The sequence below is a fragment of the Acipenser ruthenus genome, chromosome 7 (genome assembly GCF_902713425.1).
Source record: "Acipenser ruthenus chromosome 7, fAciRut3.2 maternal haplotype, whole genome shotgun sequence".
NCBI lineage: Eukaryota > Metazoa > Chordata > Actinopteri > Acipenseriformes > Acipenseridae > Acipenser > Acipenser ruthenus.
The window spans coordinates 36892782-36919584 of record NC_081195.1 but is presented as its reverse complement, the minus strand read 5'-3'; the positions used below and the strand labels follow the sequence as shown (position 1 = coordinate 36919584).

The following is a 26803-nucleotide window of genomic DNA, read 5'->3' as shown; positions in this document are numbered from 1 at the left end:
CTCCTGCAGCACCTGTACGAGCTTCCGTGCAATACAAACTCCTCGCATCTCGCTAGCAGCAGCAATTAACTCAACTGTCTATCACAACGCAACTGTCAGCAGGGAAGCTCAAACACATGAGACTAATATAATGAAATTCGTCTATCTCGGTTACACCTTTGGTCTCACATTATTGATGCAAAAAGCCTTTGTGAGGAACTAAGAAGCGTCTTTAATGTAAGCAGCTCTGAACTCACACATTATAACTATCTCTCTCTCTCTCTCTCTCTCTCTCTCTCTCTCTCTCTCTCTTTATATATATATATATACACACAGTGCCTGTAGAAAGTCTACATCCTTTCAAAATGTTCAACTTTTGTTGCCTATAGCCTGGAATTAAAATGCATTAAAATAGTTTTTTTTTTCATTTATCTACACAACTTCCAAGTGAAAAAAATATTCTAGAAATTTGTAGAAAATTAATTAAAAATAAAACCTGAAATAGCTTGGTTGGATAAGTGTCCACCCCCCTTGTAATAGCAATCGCCGTCAAAATCACACACCAAGTTAAGTGGCCTCCACCGGTGTTAAATTGTAGTGATTCACATGATTTCAGGATAAATTCAGGTTCTCTCTGCTGGGTAGTGCATTTCAAAGCAAAGACTCAATCATGAGCACCAAGGTGCTTTCAAAAGAACTCCAGGACAAAGTTGTTGAAAGGCACAGATCAGGGGATGGGTATAAAAAAATATCAAAGGCCTTGATCTTTTTTTATACACATCAAAGATGATTATTAAGAAGTGGAAGGTGTATGGCACCACCAAGACCCTGCCTAGATCAGGCCGTCCCTCCAAACTGGATGACCGAGCAAGAAGGAGACTGAACAGAGAGGCTACCAAGAAGCCAATGGCAACTTTGCAAGAGCTACAGGCTTTTATGGCCAAGACTGGTTAAAGTGTGCATGTGACAACAATATCTCAAGCACTCCACAAATCTGGCCTGTATGGTAGGGTGGCAAGAAGAAAGCCATTACTCAAGAAAGCCCACCTTGAATCCCGTTTGAAGTATGCAAAAAAACACTCAGGAGATTCTGTAGCCATGTGGCAAAAAGTTTTGTGGTCTGACGAAACTAAAATTGAACTTTTTGGCCTAAATGCAAAGCGTTATGTTGGCGCAAACCCAACACAGCGCATCACCCAAAGAACACCATCCCTACTGTGAAGCATGGTGGTGGCAGCATCATGTTATGGGGATGTTTCTCATTGGCAGGGACTGGGGCAGGCTAGAAGGGAAAATGAATGGAGCAAAGTACAGAGAAGTCCTTGAGGAAAATCTGCTACCCTCTGCAAGAAAGCTGCAACTGGGAAGGAAGTTCACCTTTCAGCATGACAACGACCCAAACCACACAGCCAAAGCTACACTGGAGTGGCTAAGGAACAAAAAGGTAAATGTCCTTGAGTGGCCCAGTCAGAGCCCCGACCTGAATCCAATCGAAAATTTGTGGCATAACTTGAAGATTGCTGTCCATCAGCGCTCCCCAAGGAACTTGACAGAGCTTGAACAGTTTTGTAAAGAAGATATTGGTGAAATATTGCCAAATCTAGGTGTGCAAAGTTGGTAGAGACCTATCCCAGCAGACTCACAGTTGTTATTGCTGCCAAAGGTGCTTCCAACAAGTATTAACTCAGTGGGGTGGAGACTTATCCAATTATGATCTTTCAGTTTTGTATTTTTAATATATAATTTTTTTCTAAATAAAAACTTTTTTTCCCCTTAACAGTGTTAAGTATGGTGTGTAGATAAGTGGGGGAAAAAAATCCTCATTTAAATGCATGAAACTTTCTATAGGCAGTGTATATATGTATTGATATTTTTAAAAACAAAACAGTTAATATCCATGAATGTTTATTCGTTGCGTATAAAAATAAAATAAAAGCTAGAAATATTGACGCACAGTATCTTAAATCTGGCTCCACTCATTTACAGCAGCGGCTCCGTAATCATCACCTGATTTACTCTCGTGTTTTATCACGTGATCTGGAATAGGGAAGAAGCACAGAAAACAAGGCAGCGAGCAACAAAAATACAAATGGGCATTGTCTGCGGACAAAAGTTAAATTTCGCTGTTATATAGAAGTCGTTTACGTTACCATAACAACAGCGGGGGTCTTTGTTCGGCGCTTAAGATGACCTCAATTAAATTGTGTTTTCACTATGTATTGGTTTGTGCATCGTTACTTTCCGTGTTCTTTAATACCATGGCACTCGGGGGAAGGTCGAGGAAACCCAACATAATTTTGCTTCTTACAGACGACCTCGATGTTATGATAGGTGGCATGGTAAGCGACTTTTAATTTGCCATAAATTTGTGCTTTTTTGTGTTTGCTTGCATACGAAACCACAGTTAATTTTGTAAGTGGTTTACATGTTTTGTATTTGAAAAGTTTTAATTCTACGAACCTTTTTTGAATTTGTTTTTGTTTTGACTTGTGAACCGCGTTCAATAATGCAAAAATAATGGACGTCAAGGCAACTTCTAATTTGACCGTTTTTATTTGTTTACTTAAATAAATGTTAAGTATATATTATGTAATACTGAACTTTATGAGTGTGTGGTGTTTAATAATTACACTGTCAATCAATAATGATGCACTGCTGTTAGGATCTATTCGCATATTAATGTTTCGAAGTCATGTTAAAAATGACACTATCCTACAATTCCTTGGTGCCTGTTTAAAACATTCCTTTATAGAATAGCATTCTGTACACTACTGTATCAGTAAGCAGGCCTTGTTGACAGTCCACTTTATTTGCCCCTCCCTCATGTGTGCAGGGTTATAAACTTTAATCCTAATTCTCTGCATTTTTCCCTACTTGTTTGTAACTCCTTACTTCATTTCTAAGAAATAAAGTTATAACCTAAATGATATTTAAAGTTCTGCTGTAGATCAGGTGGCAAAATAGAAGTTTTGAAAAATCTGTTATGCTTTACTGAACACTACTAAGGCTTGTTTGAGGAACTGAAAGTAAAAGCAGGCTCCAGCTGTTCAAATTATTAAAAGTATACACCTGTTATACTCGTCTGGAAAAAGGGAGTGTAGTAGCTTGCTCCAGAAATACTGAGGCACCCTTAGGCATACATCATGTCCAATCACAATATTATTAACTCCTTCAGGGTCTGGGTGCAGGTTTAATTGGTTAAATTAAACGATTTTAGAACAGGGTTGGGGTCAGAGGGCAAGAGGGGTTCTGTAACTGGTATCAACAGAAGATTGTCTAGGGCAGTGTTTCTCAAACTTTTTAGACCCCCCTTTCCTTGTCTGTGGTACCTGATGCCCCCACCCCCTACCCTCTCCCCCACCACTTCACAAGAATTGGTTACACTGGCTTCTCTGTATGTCACTGCTGTTTGTTTTTGTTTTCCATTAACCAGTCCCCGATACATAATAAAAAAGTAAGTCGATAAACAGCGTACATCACCAGAGGGCAGCGGACTTCGTCTATTAATAATTAATGTGCAAGCTTAAAAGGCATCAGTCAGATTCACAGCAGCATCTGGAAACTTTGACATGCCAGGAGGTGTCATCAATAGGATTTGCTTTAAGTTAATATATGCAAGAGGTGCGTGGTTAAAATGTTTTATTCCTGAACCTTCAGACGCCCCTCCAGTTTGAGAACCACTGGTCTAGGAGCCCCCTAGGTCTCCATTATAACAGATGTATTTAATGTAACAAAAGTGGCCACTGTTGTGAGTGTAGGTAGACTACTGTTGTATATACATTGACTTTCACCTCAGTACAGTGCCTCTGTCTTGTTTGCTGTTTGCCTTTTCCTTAGTTTTCAGTTGGAGTCCCTATTTATTTATTTATTTATTTATTTATTTATTTATTTATTATATATATATATATATATATATATATATATATATATATATATATATATATATATATATAAGAATCACCGGGTTCCGATTTTAGGCTGCCACAGAACACTGACCCTGGCCACGTACAACTGCAGATCTCTTCCAGGTGAAGCAAGACTTAGAGTTGGATGAAGAACTTGGAAGAATGAAGTGGGACATCGTAGGACTAAGCGAAGTATGGCGAAAAGACAAAGGACTACTAGAACTCTTCTACCGAGGCACTGCAGTTGGACGAACAGGAGGTGTTGGATTCATTGTCCACAAGAGAATCAAGAATAATGTAGTAGAGATTGACAGCACGTCAGAGAGGTCTGCAAGACTGATAGTGAAAGTTTCAAAGGAAGTATGAACTTCAGGTCATCCAAGTATATGCATCAAGCTATTCGGATGAAGAAGTCAATGATTTTTATGAAGAAGTACAAGAACTACATGAAAATGGGAAGAGCCACTATAAGGTCATCATCGGTGACTTCAACGCCAAAGTAGGAGCCCAGCAAGAAGACAAAGACAAATTTGGACATGGCGACAGGAACGAGAGGGAATTTGCAGAGAACAAGAACTTAGTCATCATGAACACCTTCTTCCAGAAGAAACCCATCAGGAAATGGACATGGAGAGGACCCGATGGAGTGAAGAATGAAATTGACTACATACTCGCCAACAAGAAGCACACCACACAAGATGTCTCAGTACTAAACAATTTTAACACAGGAAGTGACCACAGACTTGTAAGATGCAAAATACACCTAAACACAGCACTTGAGAGAGCGAAACTCGTGAGGACGAAATCCAACACAATCAATGTAGAAATGCTCCAGAAGCAAAGCCTGCTGTTTCAACTGGAACTGAAGAATAGATTCAGCGCTCTTCAAGATCTGCAAAAAGATGAAGCAAATCAAGGTAAACAAAATCTATGAGGAAGTGATGCAAGTAATTGCAGAAACAGCAAAAAACATCGCTGGAACACAGAGTACAAAATGTGACCATAAGATCACGCAAGAAACAAAAGACCTCATGAAGAAAAGAAGGGAAATGAAACAAACAGCAGCTCTGAAGTCAAAGATTGAATACATTGAGCTCTGCAAGACAGTAAGAAAGCACATTACTGAGGATATACGGTTGTTCAACTGTAGGTTGGTAGAGAAAACTATTCAAAACAACTGAAGCATGAAGAAAGCAAAACAACGATTAATCATCAGGAAAAAAAGATTTTAGCAATCAAACACGAGGACGGGACTGTCATCAAGAACCGCAAATTGGTTTTGAAGAGAGTCAAAGACTTTTGGAAAATTATATTTTAAAAAAATGTAACCCGAGGAAGAAGTGAAACATGCTATCAAATGAAGACAGGAAAGGCACCCGGAGAAGACGGCATAACGATTGACATCGTGAAAGAAGAACTGACAAATACTGTTGCATATTTTTACAGATTGTATTAAGCAAAAGAAAGTGCCAAATGACTGGAACAACGCATCGGTGATACTTTTACGTAAGAAAGGAGATAAAGAAGACCTCAAGAACTACAGACCTATTAGCAGGTTTAGTCCACTTGCTTAGACTAAGGTTAGTACACTTGTTAATCCCGATTGCAGCGTACCAGAAGATAATCGCCACAGGTAGATTATCCGGTAAATCGGACTAAACAAGATCCCGATTGCAGCGTACCAAATCGGATGTGAGACGATCCTGTTCAGGTGGACTAACTTAGTACTATGAAGTATAAGACTAACTTAGTACGCTTGCTCGTCCTACGTTTCTACAGCACATTTTAACACGAAGACAGCGCCATTGTTCTCTGAAATTACATCTAAAAACTAGTGATGTAAAAAGGGAAGCCTTTTGAACCTCAGTCTGAACCCATTGAAGCATTTGGTTCAGTAAGGTTTGCTTGCCGAGTCACAGAACTACCCTTAATAAAATTGACACTTGCACTATGTAATGTACCTTAATATATTGTTGATACATTATATTAAGCAATTTCTCGTTTTCTTAGGTAGACAGCGAATGTATCCAGTAGTTTAAATAAACTGCAATGAGGCACCCTTTTACTTTTTGTCTAAGTTATTATGGTTCAGGAACAAAGTGTTCTGAAGAGATTGGTTTTGTTTTTTTCATTAAAATATTGTAAAAACTTTAATAAAGTGTTACACAATAAGATAATGTGTATTTAAATAATAAAAAGCAGCACTTTTGATGTATTCGATTTAACCTGAAATGTCAGTGTAATCTATATTAAATATAAACAACACATTTAGAACTTAATGTTGAGTGTCAAGAAGCAATAGGCTACCGGCAAGTTAAAATGCAAGTATGATCTGTGTGCGGAATGTGCATAAAACAACGTAGTAGGCTACAATTATATTCTGAATATAGGTGTACTTTTACTTAAATGTGTTTGCCCCAATCATGCCTAATTTAATAAAAACTCTTATCATTTTATCATTAATATATTTATTATTTACTTTTTTCATATTTCTGACTTTTTTGCCAGTCTAATATCTTCAGTGTAGTTTTTAAAATAATTTTTCATATTTTCTCCCCAATTTGGTAAGCCCAATTATTGTTTATTTCAACCCGGCTCACTGCTGCCACCCCCGCGCTGACTCGGAAGGGCGAAGACGGACACATGCGTCCTCCGAAATGTGTGCCGTCAGCCATGCGCTTCTTTTCACTCTGCAGGCCCGCCATGCAGTCAGAGGACCATGCAGCTCTGGGCAACTTACAGGCAGGTCCACAGGTCCAGTCTGGACTGGAACTGGCGACCTCCAGGCTATAGGGCGCATCCTGCACTCCACGTGGAGTGCCTTTACTGGACGCGCCAATCGGGAGCCCTTCAATGTAGTTTTTTTAATCAAATGCTAGTAATGACAATGTACACGTAAATGTCCGAGTTTGTCTTTACACTTTAAATTGTGAATTTGCATCCGCATATGTAATGGCTCATTATCGGTCTAACTTGTTCCACTTGTTCAGGTCAGTTAAACCAATTTTCAGGATTAGCTGTTTGGTACGCTGCAATCAGGACTAACTTATTACAGATTTACAGGAATTGCTAGACCGCATTTTAGTCCACTTGATGCAGACTAAGTCACTGGTACACTACAATCAACCCACAGAGACTTGATCAGCACCATATACAAGAATGCAACATCCACACTAAGACTCCATAAAAAGAAGAGACAGGAAAAGGAAGGAATGGATAAGAGCACAAACAAAAGTATGCAATGTTATTATAAGTGCGAAAAAACTGAAATGGCAGTGGACTGGACATGCAGCAAGAACAGACCATCACTGGACCAAGGAGATACTAGACTGCAGAAGAAGACCTCCAAGAAGATGGCAAAATGAAATTAGGAAACACGTCGGAGCAACGTGGATGAGGGACGCAGCAGACAGACTTTTGTGGAAGAATCTTGGGGAGGCCTTCACCCAGCAGTGGATTGAAAAAGGCTGAAAATTATTATTATTATCATCACTATTCCTGTTTATTCTATTCGGTCAGTAAACTCAATGCCCAGCGCGGTTTGTTATGTTGTCTAGTTAGTAGAAGGTGCTGTCTATGAACCAAAACCTGAAATAAAGCCACAGTATTGCACAATTTACTGTAACACTTCACACAGTAATGCCAATGTGACATGCTTGCAGCACAACCAACCAGATGTTTGTTTTGTTTTTTTATCTATTGCAGAATCCACTGAACAAGACCAGAAAGCTTATTGGCGATGCAGGCGTAACCTTCACAAATACAGTAAGCTTTGTGATAAACCTTAACTGTGAAATACAGGTGTCCTGTAAGTCAGGCATCACAGGCATAATTGTTAATGTTGCTTGTCTCTCTATTTGTGTCTAATGTCTTTAAGCAAAGAGTAACTTTGATGTGCGGTACAGGTAGTCAACAGAGTGTGACTGCCCCATTAACCAGAGAGCATCCTAATCGTCAGAATATATGATATTTCCTATGACGCCTGATTTTATAAGACACCGTGTATATCTTTAGCAATGTTAGATGTGCCATTGTTTAGTCAGCTTACGTTTAGATGTGCCAAAGTTTTTTTTATTATTATTTTTTTAGTTGGGTTATGTTTTCAAATTCACTTCAGCACTATAGATTTAAAATGTTTAAAGTGCTGCTTCCTTGTGTCCTCCTGTATCACTTCCTGTGAAGCAGCACAGCCTCGCTTCCATGGTCTGCCGAAGTGAGGCCCGACAGTGACAGGAAGGTTGCCCTACAGCACAGGAAGCAGAACTTTAAATTACTGAATTGTTAGTGTTGTATTTTACAAATATGCATATCCTTAATTGTAAAACAAGTGAAGAAGGAACAAAAACTTGTGACCTCTTTGCATTGTGAGATGTATCACTGCTGTGCTAACATCGTCTGGTTCTTCATTTGCTTTTTTCTAACGTGCAGGTTTCCCCCCCCCCGGAATGCGATGTTGTAGATTCCTGGTACCTAATCACTATGTACTGTAGGTCACATGGTCTTATTGCAGTTAGGCCATTGGAGAAAATCTTTCCAATAACACAAGTGATTAAAGTGCCATTGTATCTGGGATATAAGTAGAGTTCAGCAAAGTCAGCATAAAATGCAGTATGTATCACAATACTAAGTCCTGATAAGCTACTTTATATGCTATTTTGTTTAAAGACAAAACTTAAATGTGAAGGGGAAAATATACATTCGTTCATACCAACTATAAATTAAATGTATTCATCATTCAAGAGTTGTTTGGTGGACAGTGTAGTGCTTTTGGCTCCCTCCTGCAGCAGTGTTGGGGCTCGGATTGAAATGGGTGGCGTGTTGTGAGGACAGAAAACGGGCATTGTTGCAGGAGGAAGCCTGATCTCGATGCACTGCGATGTTATTGAGAGTAATTCCGCTCCAGAGTAAAAGTTGAGAAATGTATTTCCCAAGTGATTTATGAGCTGTAATGTGTGAGATAAAATATATAAAAGCAATTTAGATTGCAGAGATCCTTCCTAATAAGGCGGTATGGTCATGACTCCCCATTGTCCCATAATACAGTTTCCCTGGCACTCACTATAAAGTGGAACACAAATTGTACAGTCTCTTACTTATGTTATAAAGAGGGAGCACTTGTATGTTGAAAAATATATCGCTGGAATACAGACGAGAGTAGTGGGTTGTAAACGCTGCAGTGGTGTAAAGCCTTAGTGATCGCTCCTTTTAACTCTCTCGTGTGCTCCCTTTCTCCGCAGTATGTGGCCAGTCCGCTGTGCTGCCCCAGCAGAGCCACCATCCTGACCGGGAAGTACCCTCACAATCACCGCGTGGTCAACAACACCCTGGAGGGGAACTGCAGCAGCACAGCCTGGCAGAAAACACAGGAGCCCGTCTCCTTCCCAGCCCTGCTGCGCCAGCACTGCGGATACCAGACCTTCTTCGCAGGGAAGTATTTAAACCAGGTAACAGGAATTAAAGGTGTGCAATAACAAGTGAGGGGTTCCAAGTCTGCAATCCAGTACTCATGCTGTGTGTTTTATTGTTTTCAGTACGGAACAAAGGAAGCTGGAGGCATCGAGCACGTCCCGCCTGGCTGGGATTACTGGTACGCCCTGGTAAGAGAATCATTCAACGGCTCAATCAACACCGCCCCTGTCCTGAGTTGCATTAGAAGCAACCCGAGCAAATACTAACACGTTAAACATTATCCACGTTCTGTTGACACGCTGGAATAGAACGCCGACCTTGACAGTCAGATAAAAAGCATGGTTAATAATACACTGCAACGCAGCCTGTGTAGCTCCAGATACAGAAGTAGAGTCCACCCAGGGCAGTGGAAGTATTACTAATGTTGAAGAGGGGTTCCAGAACATCCTGCCGTGTTTACAGCAGACACCACAGACCTTTGCTGTATCCTGTATGTGTATAGATATATAGATATAGATATATAGAGAGAGAGCAGAAAAAGAAGGGGGAGAACATAGAGGAGAAGGAGGAGGCTTTTTAAACTATTTTTTTTACCTTGTTTGTAGCTAACACAATTCCATGAATCTTGATGCTCTCTTCCATTCGGTATAAAGTTTTCAAGCACAATGTTTTCCCGACCCCTTCAATGGCTTCTTTCCTGTCAGTTACCAACCCAAGGACTAGGGATGCCATATGTGAAGTATGGATATTGAAACTTAGGGGAACCGATTAGTTGTTGGCAGCATTGTATATTATTCTTTATAAATGTATTGCTGTGCTAGCTGTACTGTGTGAACACATATGCTTGTATAAGGTTTTCACTGTGATGTAAACTGATCATGCAGTCATGGTTTTCTTTGTTAGGAGAAGAACTCCAAATACTACAACTACACTCTATCAGTGAACGGAAAAGCAGAGAAGCATGGTCAGGACTACCACCAGGATTACCTGACCGACGTGCTGGTAAGGAGAGTCAGCGACGGGTTCACAAGTTCTGTCGGGTAGCTTGCATTGGCTGTCGTCTAGCTTACAGGAATAAGCAACAATCCCGGAAGCTGTGGTGGGAATGTGTACAATACGTGGCTGGAAATAAGACTCCCATTGCATAGCAGTTTAATCCATTCCTGGTTTTACTATGAGTTTAATAAAACATACCTGAGCTTGTACCTATACAATGGGGCTAGTAAAACCTGGAATGGGTGAAATTGCTTTGCAAAAGGAGTCTTTATTTCCATCTCTGCAATTAGATATTCACTCGGGCGTTCTCTTTGAACATTTTTAATTATCGATGTACTGTATGATCCTGTTTCGCAACTCTAATAAATAAAATAGTTTCTGCAAAATATCATTTTAAATGTCCCTCCGAACATTAGCAGGAAGACATTTTCCGGCTGTGTGACCGTCGATCGCATGTCGTCATCGGAGGCAGTGGAATCTCACTGTACACTTTGTAAGTACAGCAGTAGATGTATTCGTGCGAACAATTTAAAAAGATTTAAAAGTCAAGTTTAGCTGTGCCTAAACGTTGCGGCAGGTTGTTCTAATATAGCCACTGACAGTATAAGCCTTTTCAAATTTCCACCAGGCGAGAAACTTCGGGCTGAATGGGTTAGGCAAGTAAGGTGAACTTGCTATAATTTTATAAGTCCAACTCAGCACTCTGTACTTTGTAATGCACATTTTACGGAGGATTGTTTTGACAATCGAAGTGTTTACACTGTAATGCCTGAATTTCGACACATATAAACATTTAAAATTTGTATTTACATATCTTTAAGGGTCTAACAGCTGGTTTCACAGACCCTGATTAGCACAAATCCTGGACTACCTAAGGATGCCTTGGGTAAGGTAGCACAAGGTCACTGCTAATTGGGGTATATGGGTATAAAACAGCTGTGAAAATAGTACTTTTATTACTTCTTAGTGAAGTTTGCTAGGCTTGAAATTATTTAGGTTGCCCCTTGCTTTGCATGTAAAACTTTTTAGTTCTTTTCAGGTTTTGAGTCGTTTGTTTAAAGCAAGCATTCTCTTTCTGTTGTTGCTGGCAGGCGAATTTCTCCATGGATTTCTTGGATTACAAGTGGAATTACCAGCCGTTCTTCATGATGATCTCCACCCCTGCTCCCCACTCCCCCTGGACCTCCGCTCCCCAGTACGAGAAGAGCTTCCCTGATGTCAAGGCGCCTCGGGACCCCAGCTTCAACGCGCACGGGAAGGTGAAGACAAGACAAGTGACATTTTAAAATCTTAAACCTGCGTTATGGCAGTGTGTTAGTTTAATTTCACAGGAACAATCCTTGAATAAATTATTTGGAATTTGAAAATGATTGTAGGGCATGATTGAATTCCGATTCCTTCAAAGGAATTCCTTCCCATTGGAATTGGGAATTGGTTTTAAAAAGGAATTGGAAATTACATTGGGAATTGAAAAAAAAGGAATTGATCCAAACTAATTCCAGTAAGTCTGATCTCTAACCATACCCATACGCTTTGCAGGTCTTGCATTTCTCCTATGCAAAAGACACACGTTATCGTAAATGTGTTTTTTGATTTTATATATTTTAAATTGTTTTCTTTTTATATATCAGTACATGTTGCGTTCAGTTCATATCCCAGACACCCTACTTGAGGAAATCATGTGAAGGAAAATACCAATTGCTCAGACATTGATAGCATGTGAGTTGTAGGAAAAAGCGGCATTCTGAGACAAAGTGCGGAGCAGTTGCTACTGGGAATTGCAGGTCTGCTGAAAGAATTCAGTATCAATTCCTTTGTAGATATTTGGCTGGAACACACTGCTGTTAGTGTATTGATTCTTTCCTGTTGCTCTCCCCTCTTTCTAGGATAAGCACTGGTTAATCAGACAAGCCAAGACTCCAATGACAAACTCCTCCGTTGAGTTCCTAGACAATGCCTATAGAAAAAGGTAAGCAGCTCTCTTCAGGGCAACTGTTGACCATCATAGCAAGGCTGAGACGGCAACAAGCCATGTCTGATAATGCTACAGTAATCTTGTTTTGTGGATCAGTACAGAAACCCGAGTATTTGTAGTATGTGCTCATGCGGATAGGATTACTGGGCTAATATTAAACTAAAGGACGTGTTGTGCTAATTAAACTCTGTTTTGTCGCAACTGCAAATATAATGTAGTGTATAAAACCAAAGATTTAAAAGCTGAACTAGCGTTGCGTGGCATTACAATGTTTTTATAGTGCTCGCTTTTTGCGGTTTGCAGTTCGGTGGTTTGGTTGTGAAACTCTGTTCAAAATTAAAAACCTGCACAGTTCATTTAACAGTTTTTTGTCTTCATGCTTTATTGCTCCTGGTTGTTATGAAGCAGCACTTTGTTTCTGCCAAATTAAATATTTTATTGCCGGTAACCAACCTGCAACTTAATCCATTATTATTTTGGCTTGCATGCTGCATACCTTTCTTTGCATTGGCAGATTGTACCCATAACTTTTGGATGAATTTCATTAGGATAAAGGACAAGTGAAAATTAAACATTTACAATGGAAATTGTTTCACCTTTTAATGAAACTACCATTCGCAGTACTTTTAATGTGGGCGCCATCTTTCAAAAACTTCAGTATGTTTAGAAATATGGTGCTTCCAATAAATGGATTGAAAGTATAGGGAAAATTACCCTCAAATGAGCAGCATTGCACAAGTGGACCTACAATGGATCCACGACACATGGAAACATGTAAGAATGTGTCATTAGACCAGTTCATTTCTGCAACTATACCCTATGGTAGTTCCATTAAAGGTTAAACGTCTTCCATAGTAAATATTTCATTTTTGTCTGTCACTTGTAGGTAAAATTCCCATATTACAGACCCATGTCCTTTTAAAAACATACTTGACTAATCCTGTTATTTATTGTATGCATGCCTCTTGATGTGTTTGTTTCAGGTGGCGCACCCTGCTGTCTGTGGACGATCTCGTGGAGAAGGTGCTGAAGAAGCTAGAAACCCGAGGAGAGCTTGACAACACCTACATCTTCTTCACCTCGGACAACGGCTATCACACAGGTACCGGCGAGGACGTCAAACCCTACCATTGATACAACAGAGCGTCGCACGTAAACACTGGCGCGGGGGATATCGGAGCAGCTCCCGAGGCAAAGGCACACTAGTCAGGGGCGCTCGAGTTTGTGTGAGGCTTCAGTAAGGCACCAGGGATATTAATCGATCAGTGAATCTTTTAATTGAGGCTGAATTAATAATATCCACGGCACCCACGTCGATCTTGGCTGGGGATTTCACAGGGTGCGTTGCATTGACCTGGATCTCCTGCCAGGGACTTTTCTTTTTTTTCCCTGCACTGCAGTGGTCCCATGGAGCTTGAGCACACACTCGCAGAATGTACCTTTGTCCACCACGTGCTGGTAGCTGTTGTCTGTATGCATTCATGTTCATTTTTAAATTGACACCTTGATTGCCAACGGGATTGGGGTCCTTCTTGTTCTTCACTTTCTTTTCCAATTCAGTTTCCCTTTTAATCAGTTCCAACACACCATTGATGAAAAATTGCAGTCGGCAGTATTCTGTTAAAATGAGTTTCTCACAGTGGCAACAGATTACTTCCATTGAAGTCTCTGTTAGTCAGTTAAATTGACTTCAAATGAAAGCAGTTGAACAATTATGTCTCTAAAATATCAATTCCAATTCCTTCGAAGTATTTTAAAAAGGAATTGGAAATGGAATTGAAATTGAAAAACAGGAATTGACCCCGACCTTGGCTGCAAATAGATCCAGCTGCATTGGTTGTGGTGACATCAAAGTGAAACTGAATGGTTTTTTTTTTTATAACGCACTCAACACTGAGACTGATCTTCTGTCAGCTGTTTGAGTGCTGCTGTATAATCCCTGACGTCGGTGTTCTGCACTGTGCTCCTAGGTCAGTTTTCCTTGCCTGTGGACAAGCGTCAGCTTTATGAGTTTGATATCAAGATCCCCTTGCTTGTAAGAGGACCCGGGATCAAACCGAATCAGACAAACAAGGTAGGTGCTCTGTGCAGGATGCTGGGTTTGCAAGCAGCAGCTATTTCAGGGAGCAACTTCTGTGAATCGTGTCTCGGGTATCTGTTCAGATACAGCATATGCCGGCTGGAGCTTCAAATTAGGGCCTGATATTGTGGCCACATCATATGAGGTTTAAAAACCACTCAGAAGATAGGGTAACTTTTTAGATTATGGGCACACAATTGTTGTAATCCCAGGTTGTTAAAAATATTATAATTGCTCAGAAGTGTTTAATTATAATTATTTACATTGTGCTTTTACATATGTTCGGAGAAAAAAAGGAATAATGTACAGCTGTGGCCAAAAGTTTTTACATCACCCCATGTAATTTTGCTTCATAATGTCGAATGAAACTTGCTGAAATAATGTTATGTCCACATATAGAATTACATACCGCTTTGTAGTTTTCCATATACTTAATGAAAAACAAATGCAAACATGTGACATTTCAAAATCAAACATGAAATACTGTAGTACTATTATGGCTTCCCGTAGACTTTTGCAATATCATTTTATAGTTTCTTTGATTACATGATGTTAAATAAAATATCTAAATTATGTTCATATAGTTTATATTTTTTTTTAATTGTGTCTCAATCCTGAGATTCTAGGTGATGCAAAACTTTTGTCCATGGCTGTATTATATGTGGCTATTGGAAGGGCCTGTATGAAGGATGTTCTGTTGGTCTCTGTCCAGTTCCTAGTGGGCTAGTTTTCACATTTAAAACCGGTACCAACGGACCCCTTTGCAGGCAGTGTCTGTAAGGATGGAGATTGAGTTTTGCTAAATCCACTGTCTTTTCTTGCAGATGCTGGTTGCAAATGTTGATCTGGGACCTACAATCATGGATATCGCTGGATACGACATTAACAAGACACAAATGGACGGCATGTCTTTTCTACCACTAATGGTAAGTTAGTGTTATGTTCTGCCTTGTAGGTCGAGACCAGACCCTTGTTGCATTGCCCTCTGATCCATTCCAGATTTTGTTTGCTTTATTGTTACTTGAATTGTTTATTTGCTTACTAACTCAAATGTCAATTAGATCTAGATTACTGCTTTGAGTTCGGCACAATCGGTAATATCTCGTTTCCATACACCACTCCACCCGGTTTAAAAACCCTGCTGCCCCTGACCAATCAAGTGACGAGTGAGCATAAATCTCGAATCCTCATCCAGGTTGAGCAGGTTTCTCCGTGCTTTAATATTCTCGGGTGCCTTTTTTTTTTTTTTTTAGTAACAAAAAGCTCAAATTGTTAGGCTTATCAGAAACAAAGCAGTAGTGTCCATCCTTTCAGTTTTGGAAACCAATGAATCCGATCTCAGCCGCAAGGCTTTCTGGGAGAGAACCGCCAGCATTCGTCAAACTCACATTGCATGGAAACTGAGTCTTTTCACCCAGCTCGGTAGACTAGCAATGGGGGTTCAGGAGCAATGCGGGAGAGCCCGGATCAGCTTGGATTGACAGTCAATCCCTGCTCAGGGAAATGAGGGATATGTGTCTAAGTGTAAACTGGGCTGTCGCATCCCAAACAAGAAGAACTCTAATTGACCTTCTGTGATTCGTGAGTGGAGCCTGCTACTTTACAGTAGCAAGTAGTCTTATGTGATATGATCTTGTAGGTTTTTAATGTAATATTTCAGACTGACACCTTTTTAATAAGTACAGGCAATAAAAATAAGACTCCTACTGCATAGTAGTTCCCCCTCCCCATTCCAGGTTTTAAAATGAGCCTGATTAGCCCCAGTGTGTAGATAATAAGCTCAGGTGTGTCTTATTAAACTCCTAGTAAAACCAGGAATGGATCACACTGCTGTGCAACGGGAGTCTCGTTCCCACCCCTGCAGTAGTGTTTTTATTAAAAGCTGAATGGAATTTGCATTTAACATTTTTTCTTTGTGGTCTTGAAATTAGGAGTGGGACATGGTTTCAAGTAAATATGTTATGCTTTATACTGAAAATTGATTTACTATTAATCCTGTAAATGTGTGTTTAATACATTTACAGTAGATTAAATCAGTTTTTATAGCGTTCATCTCTTGTAAACAGTTCTATTAATCTCGTACACATTTTCAATAAAGTACTACAGTCATATATGTACATTTAGCTTTTGTACTCCTTTTGTTTAGAATGTAGTATTTCACAGACAGTATTTGATTACAGTGGCTTTCCATATACTAGAAATGACAAAACTTTTTGAAGAAATGTCAAAGTGAATTAAAAAAGATCCTGATAAAACAGGACTTTTTTGGTTAAGCACTTTGTAAAAATACTATGCCATTTAGATTTTCTTTTGCTGTTTTTAAGCCTTTACAGCTTGAATTGTTATGAATAATATTGATTATTCTGCTGTACAAGTGTGTCAGTGTTATGGCAACTGCAGCACATACTCATTCTAGCCTCAAGTCTGATTTTTAATATTCAATTCCACACACTGGCAGATATATTTATTAGTGCTAGTTGGTGCTATCCATCCATTTTTAGAATAGCTCAGACAAGCTGCTGCCTTTTAAAGTGTCAATCCCTTATCAGGCTAACCTGCAAGATAATTCCTGGATAGTTTTCTTGTGTGCTTAGTTCAAGATGGGGAGGTTGTGGGGACAACATTTAATGAACCAGGTCGATCTGAAATCAATCCCATTCTCAAAGCTTTCCCAGACCTCAACGCGACCATGCTGGCATCCATGTGTGTTTCTCAAGTCACAGCAGTTCAGCAAGCCTCTGGATTGCACAGATTCTGCTGTGTCAACTTTCATGACCACTTTGGAGCTTGGATAATTAAAGAAAAAATGTATCCTAGCCAGCTGGTATTTGTGCCTGAGGTTTACACACACACTTATAATGCTGCAGACAAAATGTTTTAAAAAAAACAAATAAAGCTTTTTGGCAAACCAGTTTCACAAGTTTTTACAAAGGAGGATATGGGCAACATGCCCCACATGTCAACCTGTTCCTATCCAGTTTTAAATAACTTTAACATAACAGAGGCAGAAGTGTTAAAGGGACTAAGTGCTCTTAAAATAAACAAATCCCCTGGGCCAGATGAGATCCTCCCAATAGTACTCAAAGAAATGAAAGAAGTTATTTGCAAACCGCAAACAAAGATTATGCAACAGTCTTTTTACACGGGTTGTACCAACAGACTGGAGAATTGCAAACCAATAGCGATCCACAAAAAGGAATAGAAAACCGAACCAGGTAACTACAGACCAGTAAGCCTGACTTCCATTATATGTAAACTTAAGGAAACTATAATAAGATCCAAAATGGAAAATTACCTATATGGTAACAATATCCTGGGAGACAGTCAGCATGGTTTTAGTAAAGGGAGATCGTGTCTAACTAACCTGATTGATTTTTTTGAGGATGCAACATCGACAATGGATAATTGCAAAGCATATGACATGGTTTATTTAGATTTCCAGAAAGCTATTGACAAAGTCCCGCATAAAAGATTAATTCTCAAACTAAACGCAGTAGGGATTCAAGGAAATGACTTAGATTCTGGTATAGTAAGCAAACTTGTTAAATTTGCAGACGATACAAAAATAGGAGGAGTGGCAAACACCATTGCAGCAGCAAAGGTCATTCAAAATGATCTAGACAGCATTCAGAACTGGACAGACACATGGCAAATGTCATTTAATAGAGAAAAGTGTAAGGTACTGCACGCAGGCAATAAAAATGGGCATTATAAATATCATATGGGAGATACTGAAATTGAAGAAGGAATCTATGAAAAAGACCTAAGAGTTTATGTTGACTCAGAAATGTCTTCATCTAGACAATGTGGTGAAGCTATGAAAAAGGCCAACAAGATTCTCGGATATATAGTGAAAAATGTTGAATTTAAATCAAGGGAAGTAATGTTAAAACTTTACAATGCATTAGTAAGACCTCATCTAGAACATTGTGTTCAGTTTTGGTCACCTTGCTACAAAAAGGATATTACTGCTGTAGAAAGAGTGCAAAGAAGAACTACTAGAATTATCCCGGGTTTAAAAGGCATGTCGTATGCAGACAGGCTAAAAGAATTGAATCTATTCAGTCTTGAACAAAGAAGACTACGCGGTGATCTGATTCAAGCATTCAAAATTCTAAAAGGTATTGACAATGTCGACCCAAGGGACTTTTTCGACCTGAATAAAGAAACAAGGACCAGGGGTCACAAATGGAGATTAGATAAAGGGGCATTCAGAACAGAAAATAGTAGGCACTTTTTACACAGGGAATTGTGAGAGTCTGGAACCAACTCCCCAGTAATGTTGTTGAAGCTGATACACTGGGATCCTTCAAGAAGCTGCTTGATGAGATTCTGGGATCAATAAGCTACTAACAACCAAACGAGCAAGATGGGCCGAATGGCCTTCTCTCGTTTGTAAACTTTCTTATGTTCTTAATGGGCACTGACAGCTTCAATGCAAACCAACTGGACTATCAACAGTGCCCGTTTCTTTCTGAGAATTCGGTGCACGGGAAAGTGGAAGAGTGTTGTTAACAGACACCCAAGGAATTATACTATGTGTAATCGAATTTAATATTACTGCGGGTCTGTGACACGAAAACAACACAGAAAACAACCAACTAATAACGAAAAGTGTGGTTGAGGCAGGGGCCTGGCAGCTGTCAATAAAAGCATCCTGTTCTTTCAGAACGGCGAAGGGAAGAATGTGACGTGGCGCACTGACTTCCTGGTGGAGTACGAGGGGGAAGGACACAACCAGATTGACCCGTCCTGCCCAGCCCTGGGCCCGGGAGTGGCAGTAAGTACCGGGAATCACAGGGGCTGCAGGGAGGGGCACGGTGTGGGTGTGGGGGGCTTTCAGCTTCAGACACATTTATTTCTGCCCCCAAGTGGTAAAAAACCAAGTCATTCTCGGTTTTTATTATTTCTATAGTTCTGACTCCAGGGATGGAAATAAAACTCCCAATTGCACAGCAGTTTGGTCCATTCCTGGTTTTACTAGGAGTTTAATAAGACACACCTGAGCTTGTTACCTATACACTGTGGCTAATCAAGCTCGCAGTAAAACCTGCAATGGATGAGTCTTGTTTCCATCTCTGGGATCTGCTGCCAGATGTTTCTCTCTCTTCTTGTAGATGACAGATGTGTCCATAAAGAGATTGAGGGGGTTCTAACTGTCATTTAATTAAACTGGGCATCAGCAAAATAGAGTATTACTTCAGTCCCTCCTCTACTGATGTCTTCATCGTCATGAGGATTGAAACATAATGAGGCTGTCCTTTGGCAAAATCCAAATGATCTTAATAATTTGTAAATTACTTCTAGTAGTACCTGTATAAAGTTTTTCCGTTTTTAAGTTGCAGATGGAATTTGGAGGGGGGGCGGGGGGGTTGCATATGGTTGTCTTGCTTTTGTCAATCCCAGTGGCTGGTTATTAGCTTTGTTGCTTAACAGCCAATTGTATATGACTTGGTGCTGCAGCTCTAATTTAAAGCAGTTTTCATGGAACGGATATGTCTCCTTTTATTATTTAATAAAGGAAATACTTGAACAGCTACCTGAAAGAAATACGATGCATTAATTTTCTTTACCTATTTTACCAAAGTAAAAAAAAAAAATCATTATAAAATCTTTAAAAACAAAACTAAAGAAATGCCTCTGGTATATTTAACATTTAGGCTTTCTGCTTTCATTTAATATAGTTTGGATTCAAATAATAATATTAGTATTAGTTTCTCTAAAACTCAGTCTGTCTACTCCAAGCATGAAAAGTGTATCAAACATCATTCTGTTGCGTCACAGCTTGATATTCCATTAGATACCATTCTTCCAATAATCCAGCAGATGGCACCATAGAACTACTTTTATTTTCGAATGCGTGTCTAAATGTAACAAAAAGTAAGTTGATTGTGGTCATACAATTCCTTTTTTGTTTTTAAATCCCTGTTTCTTTATGTTCAGGAGTGTTTCCCAGATTGTGTCTGTGAAGACGCCTTCAACAACACGTACGCGTGTGTAAGGACGATTTCAGCCTCTTCAGACTTGCAGTATTGTGAGTTTGATGACAGTGAGGTAAGGCTATTCTGTTGCCTGCTTGTGTAATTCATTGCGGAACAGTGTGCTTGTGTTTATTCTTCAAGGAACCACACCCATTAAGTGCCATTGTCCTTATTTGAGGGCAGGCTACTTTTGTAATTTTTTAGCTGGCATCTACCTGTTATTAAAATTTTTTCTGCATTGTTATGAGAACTTATTTTGTTAACTGCGCTATTTTTTTGCATTTATTTTATTTGATTTCATTTTAACTGGAAATTAGCAAAATATTTCTCCCTAGACGAATCAGCTCGACTTGCCCCAAATCCATATTTTGTTAGTTAATTAGCCTGCAGTAGGCAAGGAAAGTATATGTTCTGTGCAGCGGCCTAATGCACATAGTTCTGTATTTCAATGGCAATTTTCACGGTGGCTTTAGTGATGTGGATTACTAATGTCCATGCAGAGCCAGACTGAGACACCACAACTTAATTCCCTCATCATCCCGGGGACAAGCTGCATTCAAAGCAAGTCCCACGGGTGAATGGTGATTGTTATTTATCTGCAGATCTATTGAACCATAATGCAGACAGACCTGCCTAATATCACTGCTATTAGAACCTGCAGTTTAACATCATCACATTGAAACGATATAGCGTCAATGGAGACAAGATCAGAAAATAACAGTTTTTTTTTGTTTTGTGTGTAGCTTTGTTGAATGATCAGAGTACCCCACAATAAAGCATTACAGAAAGAAGCTAAAAAAAAAAAAACAATCTTGAGTGACCATGTTTAATAATTCATGTCCATGAAACACCAGGTGACTTTTTCTTTTTTATAAACGATTTTCACCATATAATTCATAGTTGAATCCCATAATTCTAAACAATCTTGATTAGAGCCACTCTGTGAAAATGGCTTTAAATGGCTTCTGTAAGTTGCTTGTAAAATGGACTCGTGTCACACGGCTTCACTAGAGGTAAGACCATGTGTGCTGAACCCTTGGTTAGCACTCCTCTGCAAGGGCAGTGCTTAACAATGTGCCTCTCTGGCTGGGCTTGTCTTCCACCCTGCTGATGTGTGCGCTTCTCCTTGCAGGTGTTTGTGGAGGTGTACAACCTGACCGCCGACCCCTTCCAGCTGACCAACATAGCCAAGAGCATCGACCAGGAGGTGCTGGAGAAGATGAACCACCGGCTCATGATGCTGCAGTCCTGCTGGGGGCCGTCCTGCCGCTCCGCCGGGGTCTTCGACTCAGGGTATGTGCAGCTCCTCTCATTCAGGGCATGTGCAGCTCCTGTCATTCAGGGCATGTGCAGCACGCTCCTGTCATTCAGGGCATGTGCAGCTCCTCTCATTCAGGGCATGTGCAGCTCCTCTCATTCAGGGCATGTGCAGCTCCTCTCATTCAGGGCATGTCCAGCTCCTCTCATTCAGGGCATGTCCAGCTCCTCTCATTCAGGGCATGAGCAGCTCCTCTCATTCAGGGCATGAGCAGCTCCTCTCATTCAGGGCATGAGCAGCTCCTCTCATTCAGGGCATGTCCAGCTCCTCTCATTCAGGGCATGTGCAGCTCCTCTCATTCAGGGCATGTGCAGCTCCTCTCATTCAGGGCATGTGCAGCTCCTCTCATTCAGGGCATGTGCAGCTCCTCTCATTCAGGGCATGTCCAGCTCCTCTCATTCAGGGCATGTGCAGCACGCTGCTCTCATTCAGGGCATGTGCAGCTCCTCTCATTCAGGGCATGTGCAGCTCCTCTCATTCAGGGCATGTGCAGCTCCTCTCATTCAGGGCATGTCCAGCTCCTCTCATTCAGGGCATGTGCAGCACGCTGCTCTCATTCAGGGCATGTGCAGCTCCTCTCATTCAGGGCATGTGCAGCTCCTCTCATTCAGGGCATGTGCAGCTCCTCTCATTCAGGGCATGTGCAGCTCCTCTCATTCAGGGCATGTGCAGCACGCTGCTCTCATTCAGGGCATGTGCAGCTCCTCTCATTCAGGGCATGTGCAGCTCCTCTCATTCAGGGCATGAGCAGCTCCTCTCATTCAGGGCATGTGCAGCACACTCCTCTCATTCAGGGCATGTGCAGCTCCTCTCATTCAGGGCATGTCCAGCTCCTCTCATTCAGGGCATGTGCAGCACGCTGCTCTCATTCAGGGCATGTGCAGCTCCTCTCATTCAGGGCATGTGCAGCTCCTCTCATTCAGGGCATGAGCAGCTCCTCTCATTCAGGGCATGAGCAGCTCCTCTCATTCAGTGCATGTGCAGCTCCTCTCATTCAGGGCATGTGCAGCTCCTCTCATTCAGGGCATGTGCAGCTCCTCTCATTCAGGGCATGTGCAGCTCCTCTCATTCAGGGTTATGTGCAGCTCCTCTTTCAGGGCATGTGCAGCACATTGCATTTTATTAAATAATAATACTAATTGGAATTCATTAAGGCTGTAAAGATATATATGATTAACGAAAATAGAATTCCTAAACGGCATAGTATTTTACTATAACATTTTTTATGAGGATTTTTCAGTGTCATGATGCATTGTAAACCACTGCTAGTGAATACTATATGTGAAAACCAATGTACATTTTGAAATAAATCAAGTCTACTTTTTAATTGAAAAAGTGTGCAAGATTTTAAATGCTTAACGACCTTTTACACAAGCAGTTTCAGCTGATCAAAATACAGAGTTACAAGATCCACTGGGTGAGGAAACAGCCTACAAATGTGACCTTGTGTTTCTTTGTCTTTTTCAGGTATAAATTTGATCCACGCTTAATGTTCAATCACCACGGCCCCAGGTTCCACAAACTCCTGCGACGAACCCTGCAGTAACAGCGAGTGTGCTGTGAAGAAAGACAGCCACTTTGTATCCTGTTTACCTTGTGCTTCAAGGAGCTACCCTGTGTCGCTTCCACTGGGCAATGAGAACGGCTGCCGTTCTCACCCCACCAAGAGGGAGGTTCTTTGTAACCTAATTGTAACCAGTTGTCTCTTGGTTTTTTTGTTTTGTTTTGTTTTTTTAGGCCTTGAACTGCAATTGATCATAATTCTCTGGTGTTATGCAGGGTCGTACATTTCAGTATCAATGTATTGTAGCAGAATTACACGACCTGCAAGATAATCTAGCTTGTTGTTTAATTCTGCAGATACAGTCTTGTTAAACTAAAAGTTAATAATCCTACAGCAGCTCCATAATCTCCATATATCTAAATTGTTGCAGTTGGCTTTTAATTTTAATAATTTCCGATTGATCTTTTACATTGATGGTACTGCATGACTTTAATTATTATTTTTTTAGTTAGATAACTTTTATTATTTCAAGTAGATTTCCAAGATTTTTCTTTTTTTAAAAAATCTGTTTTTCAGAATAATCATTTCCTTTGTTTTCCTGTATCAGTTGTTTGAAAACAGAAGTAGAATCCTTGTCTGGTGGGATCCACTGTGAAGCAGACTAGAGGATTTCATTGTTAGTTTACCCAAGCCAACCTACCATCTCGAAGGGTTACATAGTCTTTAAAGGGATCCCTTTATATAATTACAGTATACTAATTGTTTAATACCCCCATTCTGCACAATACTCTATTGTTCCTTTGGAAAAGACTCCCCAAACTGATGGTGGGGAAGCACGTTAACGTTGTGGAATCCTCTACCTAGATGCGATTCAGAACCTGTTTCAGTCCTACAGTCGCACCTCACCCAGCTCAGCCTGGGTTTCATTGGCTCCCTCAATCCCAGCGGGGCCTCTGATTGGGTGGAGTTGTTTGAGGTGGTTGCAGATTCGGATTTAAAAACTTACCCTGCTTATTTGTTGGCCCACTTTCAGTGATAAACGCACTGCAGTTAAAAACGTGCTTTTATTCTTGAAATATCTTCTTCCAGCGTCCGAAGTGCACTGACGTGCCGCTGCACCGCCAGCAAGAAACATATCAACATCAGGAACGATATAAAAAAAAAATATGTATCAAAGTGCTTACTGATGTGCTAGGATTGAAAATCGGTTCCGAATCATGGCTCCTCCTCCTCCTCTCCCCAACAATAAAATAGAGAACTTGTGCAGACGTTTTGTGTTGGTTCAGCCAAAATAAGAAATGCCAAAAAGTCAGTAATACATAAATTAAATTGGGCAGAAAGGGACCTGTTTTTTTCAGAGAGCTCTGTAACTATCACAGCAGTTTAAACCAGCTCATAACTTAATTCCCCAGTGCTATTAGTACTGCCTTTGTGGTGTGTCACAGCAGCTCTGTTGATTGATACATACTCTCTTTGCATCTCTTTTATGCACTGTGTGCATACACACAAACTACTGTAGGTGTTCTCTGCTTCCAATGCATTTTTTTGCACTAGAAAATGTTAACCCTTAGATTTAAAAGATGCAAAGTGTTGCCCGACCTCGCAGCTAAAACCACATCTGACAACATATAGAGGCGAGGAATGCCTGGTCTACTTTCATTCAGAGAGGGTCTCTGTCCATTACCACAGAAACTGATGAATATTGGATCCCAGAATGGGATCAGGTGCTGTTTTCAGACGGGAAGTCGGGACAGCTCGCTGAGTAAAGGTGCCACTCTATTAGAATTGGCATTGCTTTACCTGTAGTTTTATACTGATTTGTATGGTGCTGTCTGGGTTGGAGTTTACCGGCAAGATTACCAGTGAAAAGGGTTTATTTATCTGTAACGAGATTCTTCGTACTAGTTCTGCCAAAACTGTGAATTGAAATTGATCGACTGCTACTCTCGTTATTTTTTTGCTATCGATTTGGGCAAAGCCTTCCGCGTTACATTAAAGATCCTTGTTATCTGAATTTACGTACATAAATCATTAATACAGTCGCAACTGCAACTAATCATTCAGACATGTACTCTACCTTTAAGTATCCATTGTTCTGTATATTAGGGTTAGGCTGAATTGTGTAAAAAGTAAAGCCAAGATTCTTACTTTAAATCCCATATGACCAATAGATTAGATGGGATACCTAAAGCACTGGTACAGGGCATCTTATGTGAATGTTTTTTGGCTATTTAGAACTTTTAGGGCTGTATACATACTCTGCCCAAGAAACAAAATATAGTTCACTGCATCAAGCAGGAACACATTAAATAGAATATGCTGAAACTATAGAAATCAAAAGTTGTGGTAACTGTCTGAATAATGTGTGATGATGCTGTGCTGTATATCGCTTTCTCAAATCATCAGTATTATCGGTTAATCAAATAATAATGACGTTCATAAAGTGTCCGTGGTCACTGCTGCACTTTTAAATTCATAAAAATATGAAATGTCACATTAAAACCAACACAAAAAAGTACACTTTGTTTTCATGGTTTATGGTGAACACACTGACAATTTTTTGGCTTGCCTGTTTTGTGCAATAAAATAACTTACAAAAAATAATAAATTCTGGCCTGGAGTCTTCTGTTTTTATTTAAATCACCAGAGGAACCTTAAAGCAAGAAAGAGAAAAAAATCCATCATTGTGATGACGCTAGAAATGAACAGTTCAAGGACAATCCACACACAATCAGACCTAATGACGCAGTTCTGTTGCGAGCGATGCACTGTCACTAAAAAGTAGAGGGAGTTTTGAAGCAATACTTGAGGGTTGCAGAGTGGCTCCCCTGGTAAAAGCACAGGAGTGTGTGGGGTGCAGGGTTGCATCCTGGCTCTCCGAAGTTACTGCTATTTGATGGGAATTTAATTTTAGTGGCACTCCAGCAAGTTAGATCCAAAACTGGCAGGGGCTGATCATGCTTCAGCGAGCTTATTGGTCAGTTGATAGTGGATAGCTGCAGGGCTGGCTGTTGTCCGCCAGGGGCATCCACCTTCGAGAGCCTGGGTGTAAAAAGAAAACCCGGCTCAGTCATGGGACATTGCTTGGAGCACCTAATTAAAGGAACGCTTCAACTTTGTGTAACAAGTAAGTAAATCTATACTTGTTGTACTGATGCCCAGCGAAACAGGATCTTGTAAAAAGGATCTTCAAAGTAGCAATTGGTTAGCCCCGTCCCAATTAAGATTTGATGATTTCCATTACACGAGAGTAGATGTTAAAACTTCATGCTGATTTGAACTCGGCTCTCGCCAAGATAAGCACCAACTAAGACGTAGCTTTACAGTAAACTAATGTGATCCATATGCGTCTCCATCCATTTACGTTTCCTTCCATATGATGATGTAGATATCCTTCTGTCTGGTGTTAATGGCTGAAGTGTAATGCTGGCTCCAGGGATCAGCTTATTTTGCCTCCCTGGCGCATCAGCACACACAACGGCTGCGATGCTGGCTCCAGGGATCAACCAAAGTGCGGCCTCCCCAGCGCATCAGCATGACAACCGTCTGGATTGAGCTAAGTAGGGTACATCTCTGGGGTTTTCAAGTGGGCACCTTCCATCCTCAGTGTTTCGTCGACTAGCCCACGACACCTCAAGAGGGCTCGACGGTGATTC

General features: G+C 40.5%; 1 protein-coding gene across 1 annotated transcript; it reads left to right on the top strand.

Annotated features, from left to right (window-relative positions):
• Positions 1–1973: 1973 nt before the first annotated feature.
• On the top strand, positions 1974–25755 carry gnsa (glucosamine (N-acetyl)-6-sulfatase a). The gene is made up of 14 exons (XM_034027036.3): positions 1974–2318; positions 7590–7649; positions 9122–9328; positions 9416–9481; positions 10197–10295; positions 11381–11548; positions 12176–12258; positions 13248–13366; positions 14235–14338; positions 15169–15270; positions 19014–19124; positions 20288–20398; positions 21458–21618; positions 23111–25755. Exons 1-14 carry the CDS (start codon positions 2166–2168, stop codon positions 23187–23189), a joined length of 1623 nt encoding a protein of 540 aa, XP_033882927.3. The 5' UTR covers positions 1974–2165; the 3' UTR covers positions 23190–25755.
• Positions 25756–26803: the final 1048 nt, after the last annotated feature.

Coding starts and splice junctions, on each gene's coding strand:
- gnsa (XM_034027036.3), top strand. CDS start 2,166: ATGACCTCAATTAAATTGTGTTTTCACTATGTATTGGTTTGTGCATCG. Junction 7,650..9,121: donor GCGTAACCTTCACAAATACA/GTAAGCTTTGTG, acceptor CTTTCTCCGCAG/TATGTGGCCAGTCCGCTGTG. Junction 13,367..14,234: donor GGACAACGGCTATCACACAG/GTACCGGCGAGG, acceptor CTGTGCTCCTAG/GTCAGTTTTCCTTGCCTGTG.